This window comes from Toxorhynchites rutilus, chromosome 3, assembly GCF_029784135.1.
Source record: "Toxorhynchites rutilus septentrionalis strain SRP chromosome 3, ASM2978413v1, whole genome shotgun sequence".
Taxonomy (NCBI): Eukaryota; Metazoa; Arthropoda; class Insecta; order Diptera; family Culicidae; genus Toxorhynchites; species Toxorhynchites rutilus.
In genome coordinates, this window is record NC_073746.1 from 144,727,878 (window position 1) to 144,750,928 (window position 23,051).

The following is a 23,051-nucleotide window of genomic DNA, read 5'->3' on the forward strand; positions in this document are numbered from 1 at the left end:
AAAACGTCAAGAATGCTCACTCATGACGAGAGTTTTTGTTTTTTTTTACATACTTGTCATTCATAAAGAATCGAATGAGATAATATGAGTACTGCATGATAAGTGAAATAAGGTGAAAACACAGCTACCATTAGTTTTTTTACAGCATCCGATACAAACTGTGCTCCAAAGAAAACTATTAATGACCGCCATAGCTGAAAAGGTACATTTTTCAATGATGTCCTACAGAGATTCAAAGAACAACAGAGTAAACATGGTGTTACTGCTGTGTAAGCAATGTCAGCTGCTAAATACGAGGATGTTGAATGGATGTTAAATCATAACACTGACGCTGTAAAACGTTCTATGTTCATACATATTTACTTATTATATGACCCGGCGAACTTCGTCCCGACCAAAAATAATTTTTTAATATAAATTCTTTCTAACATTCACGTTTTCTTACTAAGTGAACGTTCGTGGTTTCAATCGCAGAACTCGCCATTGATTGATTACCCCTTGGCTCTTTTGAATTTCCTATTAGTGTAAATCTACCAAAACTCCTTATTATAATATAAATTTATTTTCAAACACAATTCTCGTTAACATGTTTCTCCGCTACATGGAACACATGTTTGAAACAGAAAAATAAATTTTCATTCATAATTTTTATTTTCAAAGCGCGTTATTCCACCTGATAATCTAAGGCAATTTTCACTTCACACCAACGAAACGCGAAGCTTGATTCCGCAAACGCGAACTTTCAAACTTTTAACCAACACTCATAACATTCCATAACGGGAAAAGGTGAATATATCAGAATAGAGACGGCTCAAAGTGGACCATAGAAGATATAGGAATGCGTTATTTAGCCTGAAAATTCATTTTCACTTTCGAACAAAGATCAATTCCGCAAGCTCAACCATCGAATGGCCTAACAATGCTTATCATTATGTAATTGTAGAACATATGAACATATGATTGTAGAACAGAGTTTTCCGAAAATTTTCCGATCCTCTCCACTATATTGATCTACGGGAAGAGACGAATACAACAAAATCATGACGACTCAAATCGGAACATTCCTTCCTCGGGTTTTGCGCTTACCAACACATTTGACCTTCCATTTTTATTTATATGTAATCAATTTTTTGATGTCAATCCTTCCAAACATTCACGTTTTCTCACTGGACGAACGCTGGTGGGTTCAATCGCTTGATTGATTGATTGATCTTCTATTTGGCCTTTTGCAATTTTATTTAATATAAATTTCTTATTTATTCTACCCAAACTCTTCACTTCACTTCTCTGTTTCTCCGTTACATGGAATGCTTCAAAAGTGACCTAACATTCATGATTTTTATTTTCAAAACGTGTTATTCCATCTGAGAATTTATTGCCATTTTAACTTCACACGAACGGAACACGAAGCTTAGTTCAACAAACATGAAATCCAATTGAACTAACAACGATGTCACTGTGGAACATATGGGAATTATTTTTTTCGAATTTCCTCTCGAAGCTTTTCAAAAAAAAATTTTTTTCTCATCATAACATTGATCTACGGGCAGAGACGAATACAACAAAATCAAGACGACTCCAATCGGACCATTCCTTCCTCGGGTTTTGCACTTACCAACACATTTGGCTTCCATTTTTATTTATCTTCCATTTCCACTCTCGAACAAAGATCAATTTCGCTAACGCAAACATCGAATGGACTAACAATGCTAACAATGCAATCATTATGTAATTGTAGAACATATGGAAATTCAATTTTAAGAATTTTCCTACTTTCTTTCTGAGTTTTTCGGAAATTATCCGATTTTTCTCTCCACTATATTGATCTACGGGAAGAGACTTGATCTACGGGTAAATGATTTTGGCTTGTCCAGTCGAAAATATGATAATGGTTTGTCCACTTTTTTGAATGCTCTAATTCAGCGTACCTGTGTCAAATCAGGCATTCGATTTTTTCAAATAAAGGGTGTGTCACATCAAATTGCATCACGGAAAAAACGCTGTAGAAATTTAATTTTTAGGAATTATATCTTCAGGTTTCGCTTATAATCAGATAAGAGTGTATAGATCACGTTGGCCATGCTTCACTGTCAATTTTTCGTAAATTTGGAAAAATGTCGTCGAACGAAAAAAAGCGTCGTGAATTAATCCTGTGCACTCATTTCGAGAATCCGGAGTTGTCACATCGGGACATCGGTAAGATGCTGGGAATCGTCCAATCCACGGTCAGCAGAGTACTAAAACGATACTTCGAGAACCTAACCATCGACCGGAAGGTGAAGAACGGCAAAAATGGATGCTCCGTCAGTGAAAAAGATCACAAGCGCGTAGTTAAGCAGTATAGACGTGATCCGAGAAGTTCGGTCCGGGATGTCGCCAATAAGCTGAATTTGTCAAGTTCATTCGTCCAGCGGACCAAGCAGCGGGAGGGCCTGCGTACAAACATTCAGAAGGCTCCTAACCGCGACGAAAGGCAAAACATGGTGGGGAAGACGCGAGCCCGGAAGCTGTACACCGAAATGCTGACGAAGCCGCATTGCCTGGTAATGGACGACGAAACCTACGTCAAAGCGGACTTTCGTCAGCTGCCGGGCCTGTTGTTCTTCTCCGCAGAGGACAAATTCAGCGTTCCGGAGGAGATTCGCAAGCAGAAACTATCCAAGTTTGCCAAAAAGTACATGGTGTGGCAAGCGATCTGCTCTTGCGGAAAGCGGAGCGCCTCCTTCGTGATGACCGGCACGGTAAACGGGCAGGTTTACCTTAAGGAGTGCCTACAGAAGCGCTTACTACCACTATTGAAGTAGCACGAGGGCCCGACCATCTTCTGGCCGGATCTCGCTTCGTGCCACTATTCAAAGGACGTGTTGGAGTGGTACGAAGCCAACGGGGTCACCTTCGTGCCAAAGGAAATGAACCCGCCCAACGCGCCGGAGCTTCGCCCAATAAAGAAATATTGGGCGATTATGAAGCAGGCCCTCCGGAAGTTGTCAAATCGGAGGCGGACTTCAAGAGAAAATGGATTTCTGTTCAAAAAAAACTACAACCTGACGTTGTACAGAACCTTATGGACGGGGTAAAGAGGAAGGTGCGGGCATACGGGCTTGGGCTCGAAGTATGAATAAAAATAAAATGCCAAAAGTTGCTTAATAGTTTTTATTTTACTGTCTAAAATTTTCAAAAGGATCGGTCTACTGGGCGAATTTCTACAGCGTTTTTTCCGTGATGCAATTTGATGTGACACACCCTTTATATAAACAAAACTGTCTTTTTCATGATTTATAGTATATTTTTACGCCACTCAATGCCGCATTCATTCATTATAGCAAATTTGTTCATGCATCGGCGATATGAACATAATGAACTCGTTTGTTATTGTCATCAATATAATGAGAGTAGTGTGTTTAAAGCTGAAAAAAGTCTTTTACTGAAATTAAATAATTACTGAAATAAAATAATATTCGTTACTCGTGAATATTTTTTGATATACTAAGTCACTGGTCCTAACTATTTCCCGCTTATCCTGGTCAGAGAGCTTCGATTTTCGTGGAGCTCTCTCTTTCTTACGGTTTTCTTGAGGATTCGCCAAATAATTGAGCACTACTTGATCATCCAATCCGACGAGCGATTTCTCTGATACCAACAATTTCTTGGTGGAATGCATCGATTTGTCTTTCTTCTCTCTCCGTGAGCACTTTTTCCTTCCCTTTCTGATCAGAACAACTAAAACAACGCCAAATGTAGCTGGTCTTATACAAACTTGACACTTGAAAAATACAAAAACATTCGTTTACACTCTGCTCTTGCAAAGTCACCAATACCAACACCCTCGAATATTAATGGAAGCTTTTTTTGTTTACAATGACCCAATTCAGCAAGACCATCACCTGGTCTTATATAAGTTGGACAGAGTGTATACAGCGCTCCTCCATCCCTGCAACGACCCTTGGCTTTTTTCTTCATTGGTGACACTATCCTCCCTAATGGTTGAATGGTTGGTTGAATTTCCTCATAAGATATAGAACTCTCCTAAAAGGGCGAAATTTTGAAAGAAGAGAATAAGAGTCACTACCCGAAGAACATCAATGCACAAATGGAGCTTGCATAATCAGTGACATGGTTCTTTTAGACACTGAAATTTGATCATTAAATATGAATAATTTGGTGGCTTCCAAGTCCATGAGTGGTTAACTTCGCACGTGTCGTCATGGGAATGGAAATTTTTCCAACTTGCATTATCTGCACGTAGTTTCGAGTTTGACACATAGAATAAGATTCATTTAAAATAATAATAAAATACTTAGTAATAATTTAAGTAACGCAAGTAATACTAAAGAGCGAACACGAAATTATTGCGACACATTCAACAGGGCATAACTTTTTTACCATTGGGTAAAAATCAACCAAATTTTGCACACTTTCTCATTGATGTGTATTGTCTACATGCTGTCAAACTCGAAGTCGTGTTTTTCGATTCAACGAAAATGGAGGTGAACCAACGCGAGTCGAGAGAACAAATTCTTTCCAAACACCTGGAATTTCCTGACCTGTCGCACCGGCAGTTGGGAAAAATGTTGAACATTCACCATTCAACCGTCTCCAGAGTGTTGAAGCGGTTCCAGGAGCGGTTGACGTTGGACCACGGCAAAGGTGCTGGAAGAAAACCGGGACCTGACAACAAAAAGACGGAGGGAAAGGTGAAGCGGATGATAAAAGCAAATCACAACGTCTCAAGCCGTGATTTAGCTAAAAAGAGAGCTGGACTACATACATACAAGGTACAGAACTTCCCAAACCGCGATGAGCGGCAACAATCGACGGCTTAAACTCGGGCACGGAAGCTCTACGAGAAGATGCTGAGAAAATATGGCTGCTGTGTGATGCACGACGAAACGTATATAAAAGCCGATTTTAAGCAAATTCCGGGGTTGGAGTTTTTCACCGGCAAGAGCAAGTTCGATGTGGACGACAAATTTAAGAAGAAGAAAATGTCGAAGTTCGCCTCCAAATATCTCGTTTGGCAGGCCATCTGCTCTTGCGGACTGAGGAGTGAGCCTTTCGTGACAAAGGGCACAGTAAATGGCGAGATCTACAAATCTGAGTGCCTCGAGAAGCGCCTTCTGCCATTCTTGCAGCAGCACGACGAAGCTCCGCTATTTTGGCCAGATTTGGCATCATGCCACTAAAAAGCCACAAAAAGTGTCCTGGAGTGGTATGAGGCCAATTCTGTCCATTTTGTTCCAAAAGACATGAACTCGCCAAACTGTCCGGAGCTGCGCCCGGTACTGGGCAATAATGAAGCGGAAACTTCGGAAGAGCAAGAAGACAGTCAAAGACGAGAAGGACATGTTAAGAAAATGGAAAAAAAAAACTGAGAAACTGGTACCGGATAACACTGTAAAGACGTTGATGGAGGGCATCAAGCGAAAATGCGTTCAATTTTACACTCAAGGCTCCATCGATTAACTTTTCTTTTAATTTTTGAAGTAAATATATGTATAAAACTACCCTAAAATTTTGGTTTGATTCTAAACATTATAAGAAAATTGGCATGACTTTTTTGGTGTCGCAATAATTTCGTGTTCGCCCTTCACGTTTAGACGGCGTAGTTTCTCTAGGAACGTTATTACTATTAATGAAGAACAATTTTAATCAAATATTCATAAAAAGCTTTGGATGTTTTGGATCTGCATCTGTAATCTGACAGATATTGCAATACATAATCGAAATTGATGTTCATTGTGTATGGTAGTAAATTTATATTTGGGTATAACTTATGATACACTATCGTTTATGTTTTTTGGATGTTTCGCGCGTAACAATAGTAATTCAAAAAAATGCTGACAACGTTATAAAATATAGTGTGAACAAATATTGCTTCTTAATCTTCAGTCTGGTTCTGAGTGTTTCAAATATAAAATATGAAAACGAATCTCAAATCTGGTATCGATATGCAAGTGCATCACGAGTGAAACTTGATGCTGAAGTTTCTGGCTTAGTCATTTCGCATCGAGTGATACTCGATGTTGTAGGAGTAATTGCTAATGATGCGAATATTACTCAAACTGTCTTTCGTTTGGGATTTATCCCGCACATATAATTTTTATTTTGCTGTACGTTTATCGTCCGATAGTGTAGTTCGCAGTTTTGGCGTCCGAAACTCTTACCGCGCGAATATTTTTTAAAGTGACATCGCTGAATTCAAATTCGTTGATTGTTTATCGATATTTATTGAAGCTGGTTATCCTTATCCGATAAATGGCCAAAGTTTTTTTGGGTGATCAATTAACTTAGAATGCATTGTGTAGAATTTTCCACTGAATAATCTATCACTGAGAATAGTATGCACTCAATTCTTTCAGAATCTATTCTTGAATTTCCCCTCCGTTGTATGAGAACAGTAATAACATTTCTGGTTCAATGTGTTCATTTTGCAACCGTTTACTTCAATAGTCAAACTCCAGCTAAGTAGAATAGTCGTCTCTTCATCAACCCGATTGTTTAGTTGGCTCGTTGTGCTCATTAGCAGCCCAACCCGGCTAAACTATCGGCCGAAAAAAAAAGTCTGCAGCCTGCGGATGCCCTTATAGTACCTATCAGCCTTTTTGGTTAGTTCGCCACTCGGACACGGCTTTACTTCCATTCGGAAAGAAGAATGTTTCTTTTGGAGAAACGTAGTAAACATGCCACTGAATTACTCATCGTCTCATTTTTTTTCCATCTTTCCAACATTTGAATTCTACGCCAGGAACACAACTTCTTTATCTTTAACATCAAAATCAAAATTTGCATGATGTCTTCGACACAAGTCTCAACAGCAATTCTGTGTGTTTCAGATCTGTTCATATTTTGTTTTCTATCGAAATGATGCTGTGAAATTCCCAGAAAACGCACTATTGTAACAATTTGCCGTAATTGATACGCGAAGCATCAAATGTAAAAATGTTCTTCAATCCATGGGAATCTATCCGTTCGTCTACATTCTTGAAATGCACCAGTTCTTTATACCAAGGGCAGCGTACCAATACGCTTCTAAATCCGTACTTTCAGCTTAGGTCATCAACATCAATGACTTTTTTTTTAGAAACTTCATTATTTGTTTTACACATAGTTTCGCATATACCGCGTCAATTCATGTGGACATCGAGAAACTAAATCACATATGAAATAAGGAAATGATGCCAACAGTCAAGGGATTCAGTTAATCAAAACTTTATTCTCCGAGTATCAATCCATTGTAAACAACCTCTAGCAGAATATAGTCAACTTTCCCTATCTCGAAGTTGAAGAGACCTATGAGATTCCGCATATAAAACCAGCATTCACCCACACCATAACCAGAAAAATGCGTAAATATAAGGAGAATCATTTTTCTCAGAATTAGAGATTGCATGCTGGTAGCGATTTAAACAGAGATATCCATTTCGTGATTCAGAAAATATAGTATTGTATTCTGACTAATTTGAATCTACTCAATATAAGTTGTTAGAAAAAATGGGGAAAATGCTTTTTCGTTCATCGGTTAATTTTGAAAAATCAGAACCAAAAGTAAGGCTCTCTGATTTTTGGATATGTTATGTGAAAAATCCCCAGCTTTCAAGGAAAAATATAAAAAAGCGCCCTTGTTCCCGGAACCATGTAAACCATCGAATGGTATAAATAATTACAGAAAAAAAATCAACAAAATTTGGTATAGGAAGTGCAGTATTTTTTTTTTCAAAGAATACTAGTTCATTGGCTTCAATTTGGTATATGATTCGTCAAAATCGGTTCAGTAGTTCAAGAGTTATGTATTTTTGAAAAAAATGTCATTTTTGAAAAAAAAAATCATTTTTGTAAAAAAGGGGGAAAATTTTGGGCACCCTAAAAGATTCTTCGGATGATTCATGTTCTGAATAATACGTTCTGTTTCATAACTGATACGAAAAAAGGTCAAAATGAGAAAACTATGTACATATTGGGAGTATCGGTAAGTTTTTTCGGTTTTACAACAGATGGGGTAACTTAATTATTATTCCAGTGAATCAAATTTCCAGACATTCGTTGGAAAGCTACTGTTATTGCGCGTCTTTTTCAGTATTTGTCAAAAATTTGAAGTTTTTGCCACTTCGAAAATGTCTTTTTTTTCCACTATTGTGCATGTGACTTTCAACACATTCCGGCTGGTTCGTCACTTTTACTTGTTACTTAGTTATTCGGAAGAATGTCGGGAGTGAGAATTGAACTCGTGATCTCTGCGTGGGAGGTATGGATGTTAGCACTACGCCAGATCGCCTCCACTTCGAATATGTCGAATTTCATACCAACGAGAGTATTTTTGCGGGGAGTATTACGTCATTACTTCAATATGAATCAAAAAAAATTGGTGGAAGTTTATGGTGACCATGCTCCAACTGAGCGAACTTGTCAGAGGTGGTTTGCTAGGTTTGAAAGTGGTAATTTTGACTTGGAAGACGAAGAACGTTCCAGACCGTCAAAAAAGTTCGAAGATGAAGAATTGGAGGCTTTACTCGATCAAGATCCGTTACAAACGCAACAAGAACTCCCAGATACACTTAGAGTAGCTCAGCTAACCATATTCGATCGGTTAAAAACATGATTTAAAAACATGAAATGAATGATCCGAAAGATAGGACATTGGGTGTCGTATGAATTGAAGCCACGAGACATCGAACGCCGTTTGTTCACCTGCGAACTACTGCTCCAACGGCATAAAAGAAAGGTTTTTTTTGCATCGAATTGTTACTGGCGACGACATGTGGGACCATTACGATAATCCTAAACGTCGGACAACGTATTGATACCTCGGCCATGCATCAACATCGACGGCTGCGCGGAGTATTCACGGGCAGAAGGTTATGCTGCCTATTCGGCGGGACCAGCTGGGTGTGGTGTACTATGAGCTGCTAAAACCGAATGAAACCATTACCGACGACAATTGATGCGTTTGAGCCGTGCACTGAAGGAAAAACGGCCGCAATACGAGCAAAGACACGATAAAGTTATTTTGCAGTACGACAATGCTCGACCGCATGTCGCGAAACCGGTCAAAACATACTTGGAAACACTGAATTGGTAGATCCTAAACCGCCCCCCCCCCCCCTCTTATTCTCCTGACATTGATCCGTTTACTACCTTTTTCGATCGATGCAACATGGCACTTCCCCAATTTTGATGAAGTCAAAAATTGGATCGATTCGTGGTTAGCCGACAAACCGACCGATTATTTCCGCAATGGGATCCGTGAATTGCCAGAAAGATGGGAAAAAGTTGTGACTAGCGATGGGCAATACTTTAAATATTAAATTTGTAACCATTTTTGCAGAATAAAGCATTAATTTTTGAAAAAAAAGGAAGAAACTTACCGCTACTCCTATTGCAATATACATTTTTATTTATAACACTAGCTTTATAACCTTCATAGGTCTTTTTATTTTCAATTAGTTCAAATAATCTATTCGGCAAACAAACTACAACATATTGCAGTACATAGCTCGTGTTTTGCAGATGAATCTGCTCTTTTTTTTTTCAATGTTCCGCGCCTGACCCGAACAATAAAGGTTGTGAAGGTAGTCTTATACACGAGGATAATCACTATATTCCACCCTTTAGAAATAATTTCAACCAAACCTTTTTTGAGTCGCTGACAACTTTAAAAACAGGTTAGAAATATGAATAGTCTTATAGCCGTGAAACATAGTGCATGTACTCAGATTTTCGGCTCAGAATATATGCACCAATTTATTATTGTTTTAATGTCTAGTTATAGAGAAGTGTGTATGTGTGAACTTGATCGAAATAAATATGGATCCGTGTTCCGGTTTCATGACATATTCATTACAATTTTGCTTCAAGATGCCAAGATGCATGAACCAATTATTTTTGGGCAAATTATCGTTAGTTTTCCTCTTGCACTTGTTCATAACATTACGATCATCATGTTTTTATGACGATCGCTTGTTCGTTAGTAGCTTTTTGCCAATTTTGTTATGCATAAATAATAAATTAATAACAAAATGAATAATAGAATAATTTCTGGTGATGATTGAACGTGGGTTTTTGGACCACCCTCCCCCCTCAAAGATGTCAACAAAATTTTCGAAAAAGCTGAAAAAATCGAAATAAAAAATCAAAAAAGCTGAAACAATCACTGTTTTTTATTTTATGTATATTAGTAATGAAAATCACTGTATATCATGTGACAGTATCAGTAAGCAGCATTTTGAATTTTACTTATTCTGTTTGTGATCATACATGATCATTTAAATATTAAACTTATGTTTTACATTTCGTGTCATTCATAATAATCCTGACTTTCTTTACGCATGTCTACATAATTTTTGGAAGCTAGAATTCCTCTCATAGTTTTTGTTCCTTTTCTACGTCTTAGTTTTGTTTTGTTCAAATTGTATTCCTAAAACAACCGTTCAACGCGTGCTGAGTAATACGGCGGAATCAGAAATGTTGCAATAATTTTATTGAATTTGGGGAAAGCAAAATTATTACCGTACCTTTTCAATGATTAAATTTTACCTCAAAAAAGAAGCATTCTTGCGTTCGTTTACAGTGAAGTCAGTTAAAACCAGTTTTCGAATCTCCTTTAATTCTTTGTCGATATCCTGAATAACATTTAGATCGCAAATATTTGGAAGAATTCGTCAAAGGGGAAGAATTGACATATGCTTTTTTCTAGGAAATCAGTTGGATCAGCTACCGCCATATTTATGATCAAAGGATCATTGAAATTAAAACGTTTTAGAACTTGATTACAGAGTTTAATGCTGAAATCTATCGAATCGCTCTTGAATGACTATCATATATTCAACATTTTAACATTTATCAACATTTTAATTTTTGTATATATACTAGTAACAATACAGTAAGGAGTTCGGCTCCTTTAAACTTATGTAACTGAGCCTGTAAAAATAAACGATTTGAATAAAAAAAAAAAAAAAAAAAAAACATTTTAATTTCATTTTATTTCAATGCGCATCAATTTTAAGTAATTCAACTTTAGCAGAGTTTCAATTTCAGAAAGTCTTTACATAGCTGTTCGATTGTATCAGGCATCTGCTCTTTATTCATGTTTTTTCAGCTGTATGGCACAACATCTCAAACGTCAAAAGTATTTGTTTTCTTCAAAACAGCGATCCGCGTTGACGCCATTGAGCTTCGTTTACTAGTTCAGGGGAGCGTCAAAGAATAGTTGATTTTCAGTCGGAATGAACGGTTTCAAAGTTAAAATTATGAATGAAAATTAGCTTTTCCAAATCATATTAGTATTCTATTTAAATTAAAAACATTATCGTTTGCAGGGGGAAAAAGTCTCATACAAAAATTGTTTATGAAGACAACTTTATATTATAAAGAAAAAATTCAGTAACAATGTTGGAATTGTATAGCCATATGGTTGAATGGAAGTCAGAAACACGTGTCTCAAGTAATTAAATAACATGATGTGAAAATTCAAATTTTTGAAATTTAAAAACCGGCTTCGTGTCTTCTAATCTGACAGAGATTACACTAACGAGTTTGGGACCCAAATTATGACCCTAATTTGAAGTCGCCACCAGACGTCGACACTATTTTTCTGTCATCGCGAATTACCATTTTTCCACCATGAACATTTACATCAGAGGGATAGTGAGATATGCGGTGACGGTAGGTAGAGTGAGATAGCGATAATCGTGCCATACACCTGTGTTTTTCATCAAAAAAATTGAAACGAATGTCCTTACATTTGAAATGAATATGGAGACATGATAACGTACAAAATAAAATTATACCCATTGTCACTTGACTTGAAGTTGTCATCACTTGAAGTTTGAAACGAACGATGGAAATGAAGTCCATTCAAACTAGGTACAAATTCAGATGTGTGAGATGTCATGGCCATAACTCCATTGATTGGGGATAAATTCTAGATTTTAAACCGACAAAATGAATTAAAATCCATCATAAGTTATGCAAGCTAGACATACAGTCAATCGCAAAATTTAGTGTACACATCTTACTTGACGATACTTTCCATTTATTTGGTATAAAATATTTTGAATACATTGATTCTTTTGATGCATCTTAATTACCCACACATTTAACTAGCTATACGTGCAATGAAATTCCGCGGATAGTTTTCTGTTATTTGTTTATACCCAAAAATTGAAAACAATCTCTATTCTAGGCATCGCAAAATAGTGTACACCTTAAATTTCTCCGAGCAAATTAGCCTTGTAAGTAAGATCTTTGCGAATTAGCGTACTTTTTTTCGTTAGTGATTGGTGTCAACACTCAACCACTGCTTGGGCAGTGTTGGTTTTTATTTTCTATTGATGTTTGAAGAAGTTTATATCAAAATGGCAAGTTAGAAGAAAGAAATAGATATTGTTACACGTACAATGATAATAAGCATGAATTGTCGTGGGAAGACATTGCAGGAAATAGCAACTATACTTGGAAGAACTCACTATACCGCCAAGAAAATCATAAACAAGTGGAAATACGAAGGAACCATGGAAAAATTCCCGAGTACGTATCCTGTCTGTCTGACACAAACGTATCCTGTCTTTTGATGATAAACGAGTAATTGTGCGAATATTTCGAAGGAACCCTAAAACAACATTGCTAAATTGACTACTGAAGTAGCCGGCACTGTCAGCTCAGAGACTGTCCGGAGACAGTGAACAGGAACAGGAACAATCTTAGAGGTCGTGTTGGCCGTGAAAAGTATTTCATCTCAAAGGTAAATATGAGAAAACGACTACAGTTTGCTAAGACATATGTTAACAGTCTTAAGAAGTTCTGGAACAAGGTACTTGAAACGGATGAGATGAAAACCAATCTCTTTGAATCGGATGGAGGACATATGGTGTGAAGGAAACCAGAATCAGTGCTCCAGATTCAGCATTTGGTTCCCACAGTAAAACACGGCGGCGGCCGTCAGATGATAGCGGCTTCTGGAACTGGAATCATGGAGTTTATCGATTCGGCGGTGGACAAGATGGCTTTATGAACATTCTGAAACGTTACCTTCAGTGTCCCGTGCAGAAATTGGATCTCTTTCGTGATCACCACTTTCAACAGGATAATGACCCGAAGCAAACTGATCTCATCATGCGGAAGTGCCTACTCTATAATGTCCCAATCAACTCAAAACACCTCCGCAATCACCGGATTTGAACACTATTGAGTATCTAAGGTGGGGAATAAAGAAATGTCTGAAGAATAAAAAATCCAGGGAACGAAGCAGATCGGTATTGATAATCACCATCCTGCATTGGAAATCCCTATTATGTTATCGATGCCCGTTCGCTTCGACAATACCGCTGATGTGCATGAGCTCGACTTCCGAAGAACCGATTTTGTTGCATTGAGCCATTCACTCGCCCAGGAGAATTGACAGTTCCTGGATTCCTGCTTGTCGATAGATGAAGCCGTTAACCACTTCGAGGAGGTCGTGGGCCGAGCAGTATCTGATTGAGTGCCGTTGAGCAGACCTACTCCAAAGCCTGCTTGGTTCAATACTCGACTACGTCATCTGAAACGACTGAGATCGAAGGCGCTCCGCAAGTTCTGTCGCACCCCCGTACGTTTGCTTTCAGTTGCCAGCAAGGAATATCGAAAGTACAACCGTATACAAGGCGTATACAAGGCAATCTACGGCGCAACCCAAAGCAGTTCTGGTCATTTGTGAAGACTGAAAGTAAAGAGAACGGGCTACCGGTGGAAATTGACTTGGTTAACAGGAGAGCCTGCACCTCATTGGAAAAATGTCAACTCCTGGCTGAGCACTTCAAGAGCGTCTTCAACGATTTCTCGTCGTCTCGTCGACCCAAATTGGTGATGCTACTAGGTACACGCCCAGAGATATTTTTGATTTGGATATCCTTACGATCTCTTCAGCTTGCGTCCGATCTGCCACCAAAAAACTAAAATTCTCCAACGCTGCTAGACCGACAGAATTCTCTCCTGTATACTGAAAAATTGCTACCCTGAGCTCATTACACCGCTGTCGAAACTGTTCAATATTTCGTTCCAGCAGGGTGTGTTTCCTACGCGTTGGAAATTCTCATTTATGTTCCCGGTTTTTAAGAAAGGAGACAAGCAGAACGTCGAAAGATATCAAGGGATCACATCGCTTAATGCATGTTCTACTCTCTCGCTGCAAAAACTATATCTCTGTTGATCAACACGGCTTTCATCCAAAGAGATTAGTCTCAACGAATCTTGCTCACTTCGTTTCATTTTGCCTTACGAGTATGGAAGCTGGAGCGCAGGTAGATGTTGTGTACACCGACCTCAAGGCTGCTTTTGACAGGGTTGATTACACCATACTGCTTGCTAAACTTGAGAAGCTTGGTGTATCTCCGAGACTCACTCGTTGGTTCAGGTCGTACCTTACCAATCGAAAAACATGTGTACGAATTGGATCTGATTTTTCGGAGAGTTTTACCAATAGCTCAGGAGTACCTCAAGGCAGCAACCTTGGACCGTTGCTTTTTCCCATCTTCATGAACGAGATCGGATTGACCCTGCTAGCTGGTAATTGATCATTCTATGCGGATGATGTTAAAATGTATCTGACAGTTCGAAGCTGATTGCTTACGCCTACAGCATCTGATAAACACTTTTGTAGAGTGGTGCACAAGAAATTATCTCACACTAAGTGTTCCAAAATGTAACGTTATAATTTCACGTGCGTAAAAATACGTGAATTTGGAATTACGCTTGACTCTGCCTTAACCTTTATGTCGCATTATTCGGACATAATTACCAGGGCCAATGAGCAACTCGGATTCATGTTCAAGATCTCCGATGAGTTTCGCGATCCAACCTGATTGAAAGTGTTGTTCTGCACACTTGTTTGATCAGTTCTGGAATTCGGCGTGGTTGTCTGGTGTCCTTATCACACACTATGGATTGCTAGGATTGAATCCATTCAAAAGAAATCACTTCCAACGATGGATTTTGTCAACTTTTTATTCTTTTTTTATTGATTATCGATGTTTTGACCACCATTGTTGTTCGTCTGTATGTTTTTTTTACAATGTTTCATGTCAAGATATGAGGTTTTTTCGCCACTCTGGCTTTTCCCCATCTGTTTTCAATATGACAACACAAGTAAGATGAAATAAACAGAGAAATAAATAAATAAATACAAAGAACTGGAAACGACGATAAAGGAGATCTGGGAGAGCATTCCGTTTACAGTGACCAAAAATCGCGCCTCGGCGCTGGCAGACAGTGCTGGACGCCAGAGAGAGCCGTACCAAATACTAGGAGATTGAATTTTGTTATCTGTTAACATTCCTGAACTAATTACAATTTTCTTTTCAACTTGAACTGTACACTCAATTTTGTACCGTCAGAATTGAAGATTTTTCGTTTTTTTTCAAACATAAAGTAGAAATGTGACCAATTTTTTTCTTATCACTACATGAGAGTGAAGACGGCGCCAGTGGTTGTATGGTTAGCGTAACAGCCTCACAATCCGATCGGCCTGGGTTCAATCCCAGCTGGCGTCGTTGGGATTTTCTGAGGCGAAAAATCTCTGGTTACGTCTTCCTTCGGAGCGGAAGTAAAAGAAGTTGGCCCGGCTCATGAGTTGTTGAGTCTGATAGGTAGGAACAGGTGGAGTCGCCTCCCTGATGTCGGTGATTGGCACTAAAGTGGCGGAAATAGGCCGACGAAAAATAAGCGAAGATAAAAAAATGAGAGTGAAAAGGATCATTTTTTTTATCTGTATTATAGTGACTTTCAACTCATTTGGCTGGTTCGTCACTTGTGAAAAGGATCAGTTTTACGATGACTATGAGTCGCTTTTAATTATTTACTTTTTAACCCCAAAAAACTCAAAAATAACAAACCAACACGGGGTGTATACTGACTGTATATATACGAGGGCGGTCCGATAAGTACTTAAAGATAAGTTTTGACCGTGTGTGGAAGCGGGCGTGTCCGCGAATTTTATAAAAATGGAAAAAATGGAAATTCCGCCGTCGCCACGGCCAAATTGGTCGAATTGCACTACGAACTGCTGCTCCATCCACCGTATTCTCCAGATTTGGCCCCAGGAGATTTTTTTTGTTTTCAAACTTGAAAAAGTCACCAAATTTGAGTCGCGGTCATCGCCGCCACGGAGAAAAGTAGACAGACCTCAAGAAAACGTATATTTCAGATGGATTAAAGAAGTTGGAGCATCGCTGGGTCAAGTGTATCGAGCTAAAAGGAGTCTATGTTGAAAAATAAATCGCCACTTCTCCAAATTTTTTTTTTTTTTTGTAGGCTATGTACTGATCGGACTACCCTCGTGGATTTGGTAAAGATTGCTCTGTGTTATTATCATGAATATAGATTCTCTACCGGCATCCTAAATAAAAACAAGACAAGTATATGTTGAACTTTTGAAATTCGGAATATTTTCAGTTTTCGACCACCTTGGAAATATCAATGCCAGAAAAAAATACGAATCGGGAAGAATTAACGTAGTTACAGTACTTCGAAGTTGATCAAAAGTTTGCCTATTCCACTTACTTTGAGTACCTGGAGTAGGTCTTATAATTCTGGACTGAGCGCGTATAAAAAAATACATCTATGGTGCAAACAACCCTTTCGCCATAATCTGAAATAACCAACTAGATCTCTGGTTCTTGAAGGATTAAATTTCGCTGCAGCAATTGAAATCTAAAACCCTAACTAGAATTTAATCAGACCGAAACATTACTTTTCTCGGTAAACATTAGCAGCCCACTTTATCCTAGTGGACATCCCCAGCGGGTAGTGGATCAGCAGCAGCCGTCATCAGTCAGTCTTTTTCAAGTACGCATGAGAGATAAAACAGATTGTTCGACGGATATTGATTCGAAATGAAAAGCGGCCCGGGCGGATGTGTACGGAAAATGTGATTATAACGACGCTGATTGTTGAATGCTATTGTCTACGCCCCGGTTGGCGTTTCGAAACATGCACAAACGCACGCGCGTACACACCAACAAATCTATGCTTCGCAGCGCATACCAATCGGTCCTCCGCTCGATGTGGACTCGTTTCGGAAACCCAATTCCGGAAATTCATAACTTTTGCAAAAACAGTATTTTCCAACAACCAATAGCTATGGAGCGGCGCACTGTCCAATGTGGTGCACAACTGGCTCCCAATCCTCGCAATGTGTGCAAAACCACAAGCTAAATTCAAATCGTACTGACCTCGTTCTATTGTTATCGTTTATGTTGAAATTTTCCAGAACCCTACAGCGTGGAAGGCGTGGAAGGGCGCAGTATCGAGTTACAATGCCCAATTACCGTCCCACTGTCCGAGGTGAGCATGGTCCTCTGGTTCAAAGACAGCGCTGGAATTCCACTGTACAGGTACGCAACTATCAGCCACCGGGTGCACAACGGATGGGGAGGCACCACGTGCGGAGCAAATCTTTAAAGAAAATTTGTCTTTTCATTTCGCCATGTTTCCCACACAAACCCCTAATACAGCGTGGATGTACGTGACAGGATCGCCCGCCAGCCGGCGCACTGGTCTGCTCCGGAAGTATTTGGATCACGTGCCAAGTTCAATATTGATAAATCACCTGCATCGCTGCTGATAAAGGTAAGCGGAAGCGTATATTTTAGAGAGCGATTTTCGCTCAAATCGTGACACGATTAGTGACCATGAAACGCAAAACCAGTGCATTCCAGATTGGCAAAATAGTTGGCCAGGGGGAAAATTCCTACGTACCTTGCGTTACTCGTGTTGTATTCCGGGACATGCAGTTATTGATAATTTGCCAGTTTGCATCCGGCGAAGTATTGCCGACTAGTAGCACCTGCGAGACGCGATGTCACGATTGGCTAGAATGCGTTCAGCTGGTTCAGCATGCATTTTCTCAGCCTTTACGACTTTTAAAATTTACAGAAAAGTGCGAATTTTCAGAGAACCATTGCATTGAACTATATTGAACTCATTCACGAAATGTGAAGGAACTTGCCACTTTTTAGCTCACCCAAATATGTTAAACTGAATCAGTACGCAGAAATTTTCAGAAACCTGATCAATTTTCGTTTCGCGTGATGCAAAAATTGTTAAAATATATCGGGATTTGAAAACCTATCAAACAAAATTCAAAATTCAATTTCAACGAAAATAACTCATTGGAAATATTCCAGAGACCTAACGAAGTTTTAAACGGATTACATTACGTGGACAATTTTATGTCAACATTTTTTATAAACACCATTTTCCCTAATTGCTTTTATCACATTTATGTTTGTCTTCCCATTGTTGATTATGGATTTTTTATTTTGAATAAGTTTCAAAAATAAATAGGGTAAATAATCTTGGTTTGTCCGATTTGGGGTGTTTTTATGCAACTAGTAAATGCAGATCGATATTTTTTTCATGAAAATCACATATAATCGATACGAGTTTGGGTTTGTTGAAAAGCCCCAAATCTCTAGTTTCTAATACTACCATAAGGCGTTGAAATTATTCAAATTTTTATGTTTTTTAACGATTTTCCTTGAAGAGAAATTATGATCATGGTTTAACCACCTCTGATCATGGTTTTCCCAAAACATGATCATGATTTGTCCGGTTTTAGAAATCACCATTTTTGAATGAAAACATTAAAATTCACAAGTAGATGTTGCATTTATGATTGCTTGAGTTTACTGTCATCATATTGATCCATTCATAATTTAGGCTTTCTTCAGAATATTCCCTTTTCTTGGGCATTTTAAAATTGTTCACCTCAACACACTCAATACAGAGAAACTTTATTTCTGCTATGCGCGAAGGACATAATAAACAAACTGCTGCGCGCCAAGCGGTTGGCATAGAAATCATGTGGACAAAACATCATTAATGAATTGGACAACTCATGATCAGAATTGAATTCATCAAAATGCATTAATTTAATGGTTTAGCTATGTAAATCTGATACAAATGGTGTGCAAGCATGATGTTCACAATATTTGTAAGTGTTATAATACAGAAAAGGTCTGAATACGTGCCAAATAATCATCTGGTGATCGATTATAAGTTAGCTCGAATGAGGGGCGCATTGACACAAATAGAAGGTGTATTTTATAATCCTTTAAAACTTGTGATTCCGTAAAAATATACTATAAAACTACTGTCAATAATGAAAAAGGCAATTTTATTTATATTTTCTGAAACATTCGAATACCTGATTTGACAAAGGTGTGCTGAATTAAAGAATTCAGAAAAGTGGACAAACCATGATCATATTTACGACTGGACAAACCAAAATCATTTTCCTCAAATGTAGTCTACAAAAGTTTGAGCGTAACGCGCTTTGTACAGATATGAAGTGAATGTTTTCAGAGAGTCGGTCTGAGATTCGTTCGTATAGAAGATTTCCCGATTTCTTTGAAAGGGGATATTTATAGTCAATTTAAAACTAGGCTTATACCTGGACTTGTGCTTTGGGAATCAATTGGCTACATAGCCCTTGTCAGGACTCTATAGAGTCCTAAGCGGACAAGACTGGATATTGGCTTGTTTTTTGATGTTCTATTAATATTAGTTTTCGAATATTGTGACTGAAAATAAAATCAGTTATGGTTTGTCTGATGTCTAATGTCTGATGTCTGATGTCTCACAGATTTCCAAATATAAAAAAAATCTTAATATAGAATATATAGAATAGAAAAATATTCTGTTTGTTATCTTGCTCTAACCTCTGTAGAGGTAGGAACATCATTATCATCATCCATCGTGTTTTGGTGACTGTTCGTGCTACAAGGCACTATATATGGATATATGAATTATATCCATTCTTCATTTTACTATTTCCACTATAAACAAGCAGACCCGCAAGCCTAGTACTGTCACAAATTAAATTGAATGTTTTGGAACTAGATTTGAAATTGCCCTTTCATATTAAGGTAAATGATTTTGGTTTGTCCAGTCGCAAAAATGATCATGGTTCGTCCACTTTTTTGAATTCTATAATTCAGCGCACCTGTGTCAAATCGGGTATTCGAATGTTTCAAAACATATAAAAAAAATGTTTTTTTTTCATGAATTACATTAGTTTTTTAGTATATTTTTACGTATTCACATGTTTTAAAGGATTATAAAATTTTATTTGTGTCGATGCGCCCCTCATTTGAGCAAACATTCAATCAATCAGTAAATGATTATTTGGCACGTATTCAGACCTTTTCTGTATTATAACACTCACAAATATTGTAAACATCATGCTTGCACACCATTTGTATCAGATTTACATAGCTAAACCATGTAATTAACGCAATTAGAGATGACCTCAATTCTGAGGTTATCCGATTCACTAATGTTGTTTTGTCCACATGATTTCTATGGCAACCACTTGGCGCGCTGCAGTTTGTTTATTGTGTCCTTCGCGCAAAGCAGAAATAAAGTTTCCCTGTGTTGAGTGTGTTGAGGTGAACACTTTTAAAATGCCCAAGAAAAGGTAATACTCTGAAGAAACTCTAAATTATGAATGGATCAATAAGAGGACAGTAAACTCAAACAATGATAAATGCAACATCTACTTGAAAATTTGATTTTTCTCATTCAAAAATGGTGATTTCTGAAACCGGACAAACCATGATCAGAGCTGGACAAACCATGATCATAATTTCTCTTAGAGGAAAATCGTTAAAAAACATAAAATTTGAATAATTTCAACGCCTCATGGTAGTATTAGCAAGTAGAGACTTGGGGCTTTCCAACAAACCCTAACTATTGTTTATATGTGATGTTCATGAAGAAAAATCGATTTGCATTTACTAGTTGCGTGAAAACACCCAAAATTGGACAAACCAAGATCATTTATCCTATTTATGTGCATAATATCGCAATGAATCGCCTGGGTATTTTCCCTTCGGGATTGTTGCTTCAGTTTTTCAACACCAGGCAAGTCACTAGACACTAGACCCTAGTGTCATTGCAGATTCGAGGTTAATGAACACTCCGTAGGATAATAATCATCAATCCATTCTTTCAGTTCATATCGTAATTCGGCAACGATTTCAAATTATTATTGTAAATTATTATGTCATTGTCTTGGCTCGTGACAGAATCCATCGATTTGTATAAATGCAATTGAACATCATTGCCTCTCAGGCTTTTTCCACTTTTTCCCAAAAAAAACTTTTTTCAAAAAATCAAAACTATGGAACTACGAGAGGACGCCAAATTGTTTATGCTTTTTCTTGAAAGATGAGTTTTTGTTAGCATAGCATAGCATATCCAAAAAAGATGTGATATTTTTCGTTTTTAAGTTATGATTTTTTTAAGTCAACCGATGGTTAAAAAATAGTTTTTTTCCAAAATCCCTTTTTTTTTAAAAATCATAACATTTGAACTAATGGACCGATTTAGATGACCGACATATTAAATTAAAACCAATGAGCTTCTTTGAAAAAACATACCTACGAAAAAATGTATTTTGTTTTTGTAATTATTTATTGTATTTGTTTTTGATAGTTTACATGGTTAAAGATAGAGAGCGCTATATGTTTTTAAAATTTTTTCTTGTAGGCTGAGATTTTTTTTACATAAAGTATCATGGAATCAGAGATGTATTTTCTTTCGTTTTTGAATAATGATTTTACAATGTTAACTTGTTTTCAGTCTCCGTTCAATATTTCTAAGCGCATTGACTAAATCTATGCGACTAGAATCCAGTTTTTTCGAAGATGTTTTTTTTTTCGAAAAAGACTAGCGCATTGGCTTCAATTTTTACATGTCGATTATCTGAATCGGTCCAGTAGTTCAATAGTTACAAAGCTGAAAAAGTGACGACTGGGGAAGGAGGGGAAAAAATGAACCATCGGTTAAATTTCAAAAATCATAACTCAAAAACGAAAAAAACACATCTTCGATTTTTGTATATGTTACGAAAAAAAATCTTTTCGAGAAAAATATAAAATAATATAGCCATGAAAACTAATACAATAAATATTCACGAAATTAGAATAAAAAATTGTTGATTGTTGTAAAAAAAGGAATAAATTTATTTTTCGCACCATCCCAAAATGGAAAAGGGCACCCTAATAAAAAATAGGGGGGGGGATGCGATATTTTGCGGTAAGGAACAAAACCACCACTTTTCACGAAAATCTGAGAACCACTGTATCGGTTTGGCATGAAGTGTCTGTCAAACCAGCTGACCCGGCAAACTTCGTCCCACCTGGTGGCTTTTGGTATGAATACCTTCGAACATTTTCTTATTAAGTACGATCTTGGATTAAATCCCAGAACTATTAATTCATTAATCTTCTTATTGGGCGTTATACAATTTACTCTTTCTATAAATTTTCTAATATTTCCAACGAAACTCGTCATTGTAATATGAAATTATTATCAGACACATTTCTAGTTCAAGATTCTTCGATCATTTGTAAGAAAAAACATGTTTTTTTAATTACATGGAATACATGTTTAATACGGAAAAATTTTCATTCATACAGGGTTTTTCAACTTTAAATTCCGAAAGTAAATTGAAATAAAACACACTTAGAATTCGAATTTCGATGAAACTTTTAGTTCAATTTAAAGTTTGGTTTATGCCATTATGTGTGAAATACAACATCATTCAAATGTCCACCTAGGGCTTCCTCGCACACCTTGATCCGGAACAGGTAATTTTCGATGACTTTTCGGCACATATGGGGCGATATCTCGGTCATAACTTCACGAATGTTGTCTTTCAAATGTTCAAGAGTTTGCGGAGAGTTGGCATAGACACGGTCTTTCGCATATCCCCACAAAAAAAGTCTAGCGGGTTCAAATCGCATGATCTGGACGGCCAATTGGCATCACCAAAACGCGAAATTATGCGTCCCTCAAATTTCGTTCGCAATATGGCCATGTTCGGTCGTGTTGTGTGGCACGTGGCGCCGTCCTGCTGAAACCACATGTCATCCGTATCCATATCTTCAATTTGTGGCAAAAAAAAATCGGTTAACATGCGGCCATAGCGCTCACCATTCACGGTTACCGTCTCGCCGTCCTCATTTTCAAAGAAATACGGCCCGATGACTCCACCAGACCATAATGCGCACCAAACA

The 23,051-nt window shown here is 37.7% G+C and overlaps 1 protein-coding gene across 3 annotated transcripts in view; it reads left to right on the top strand.

Annotated features, from left to right (window-relative positions):
* Positions 1-23,051, top strand: part of LOC129777544 (nephrin-like) — a 172,725-nt gene that overhangs the window by 92,339 nt on the left and 57,335 nt on the right. For all 3 annotated transcript variants that reach the window (XM_055783867.1, XM_055783868.1, XM_055783866.1), the window contains 2 exons: positions 17,237-17,360; positions 17,481-17,595. In XM_055783867.1, coding sequence (XP_055639842.1) covers positions 17,237-17,360; positions 17,481-17,595 — 239 coding nt within the window. The remainder of the gene's footprint in view (positions 1-17,236; positions 17,361-17,480; positions 17,596-23,051) is intronic.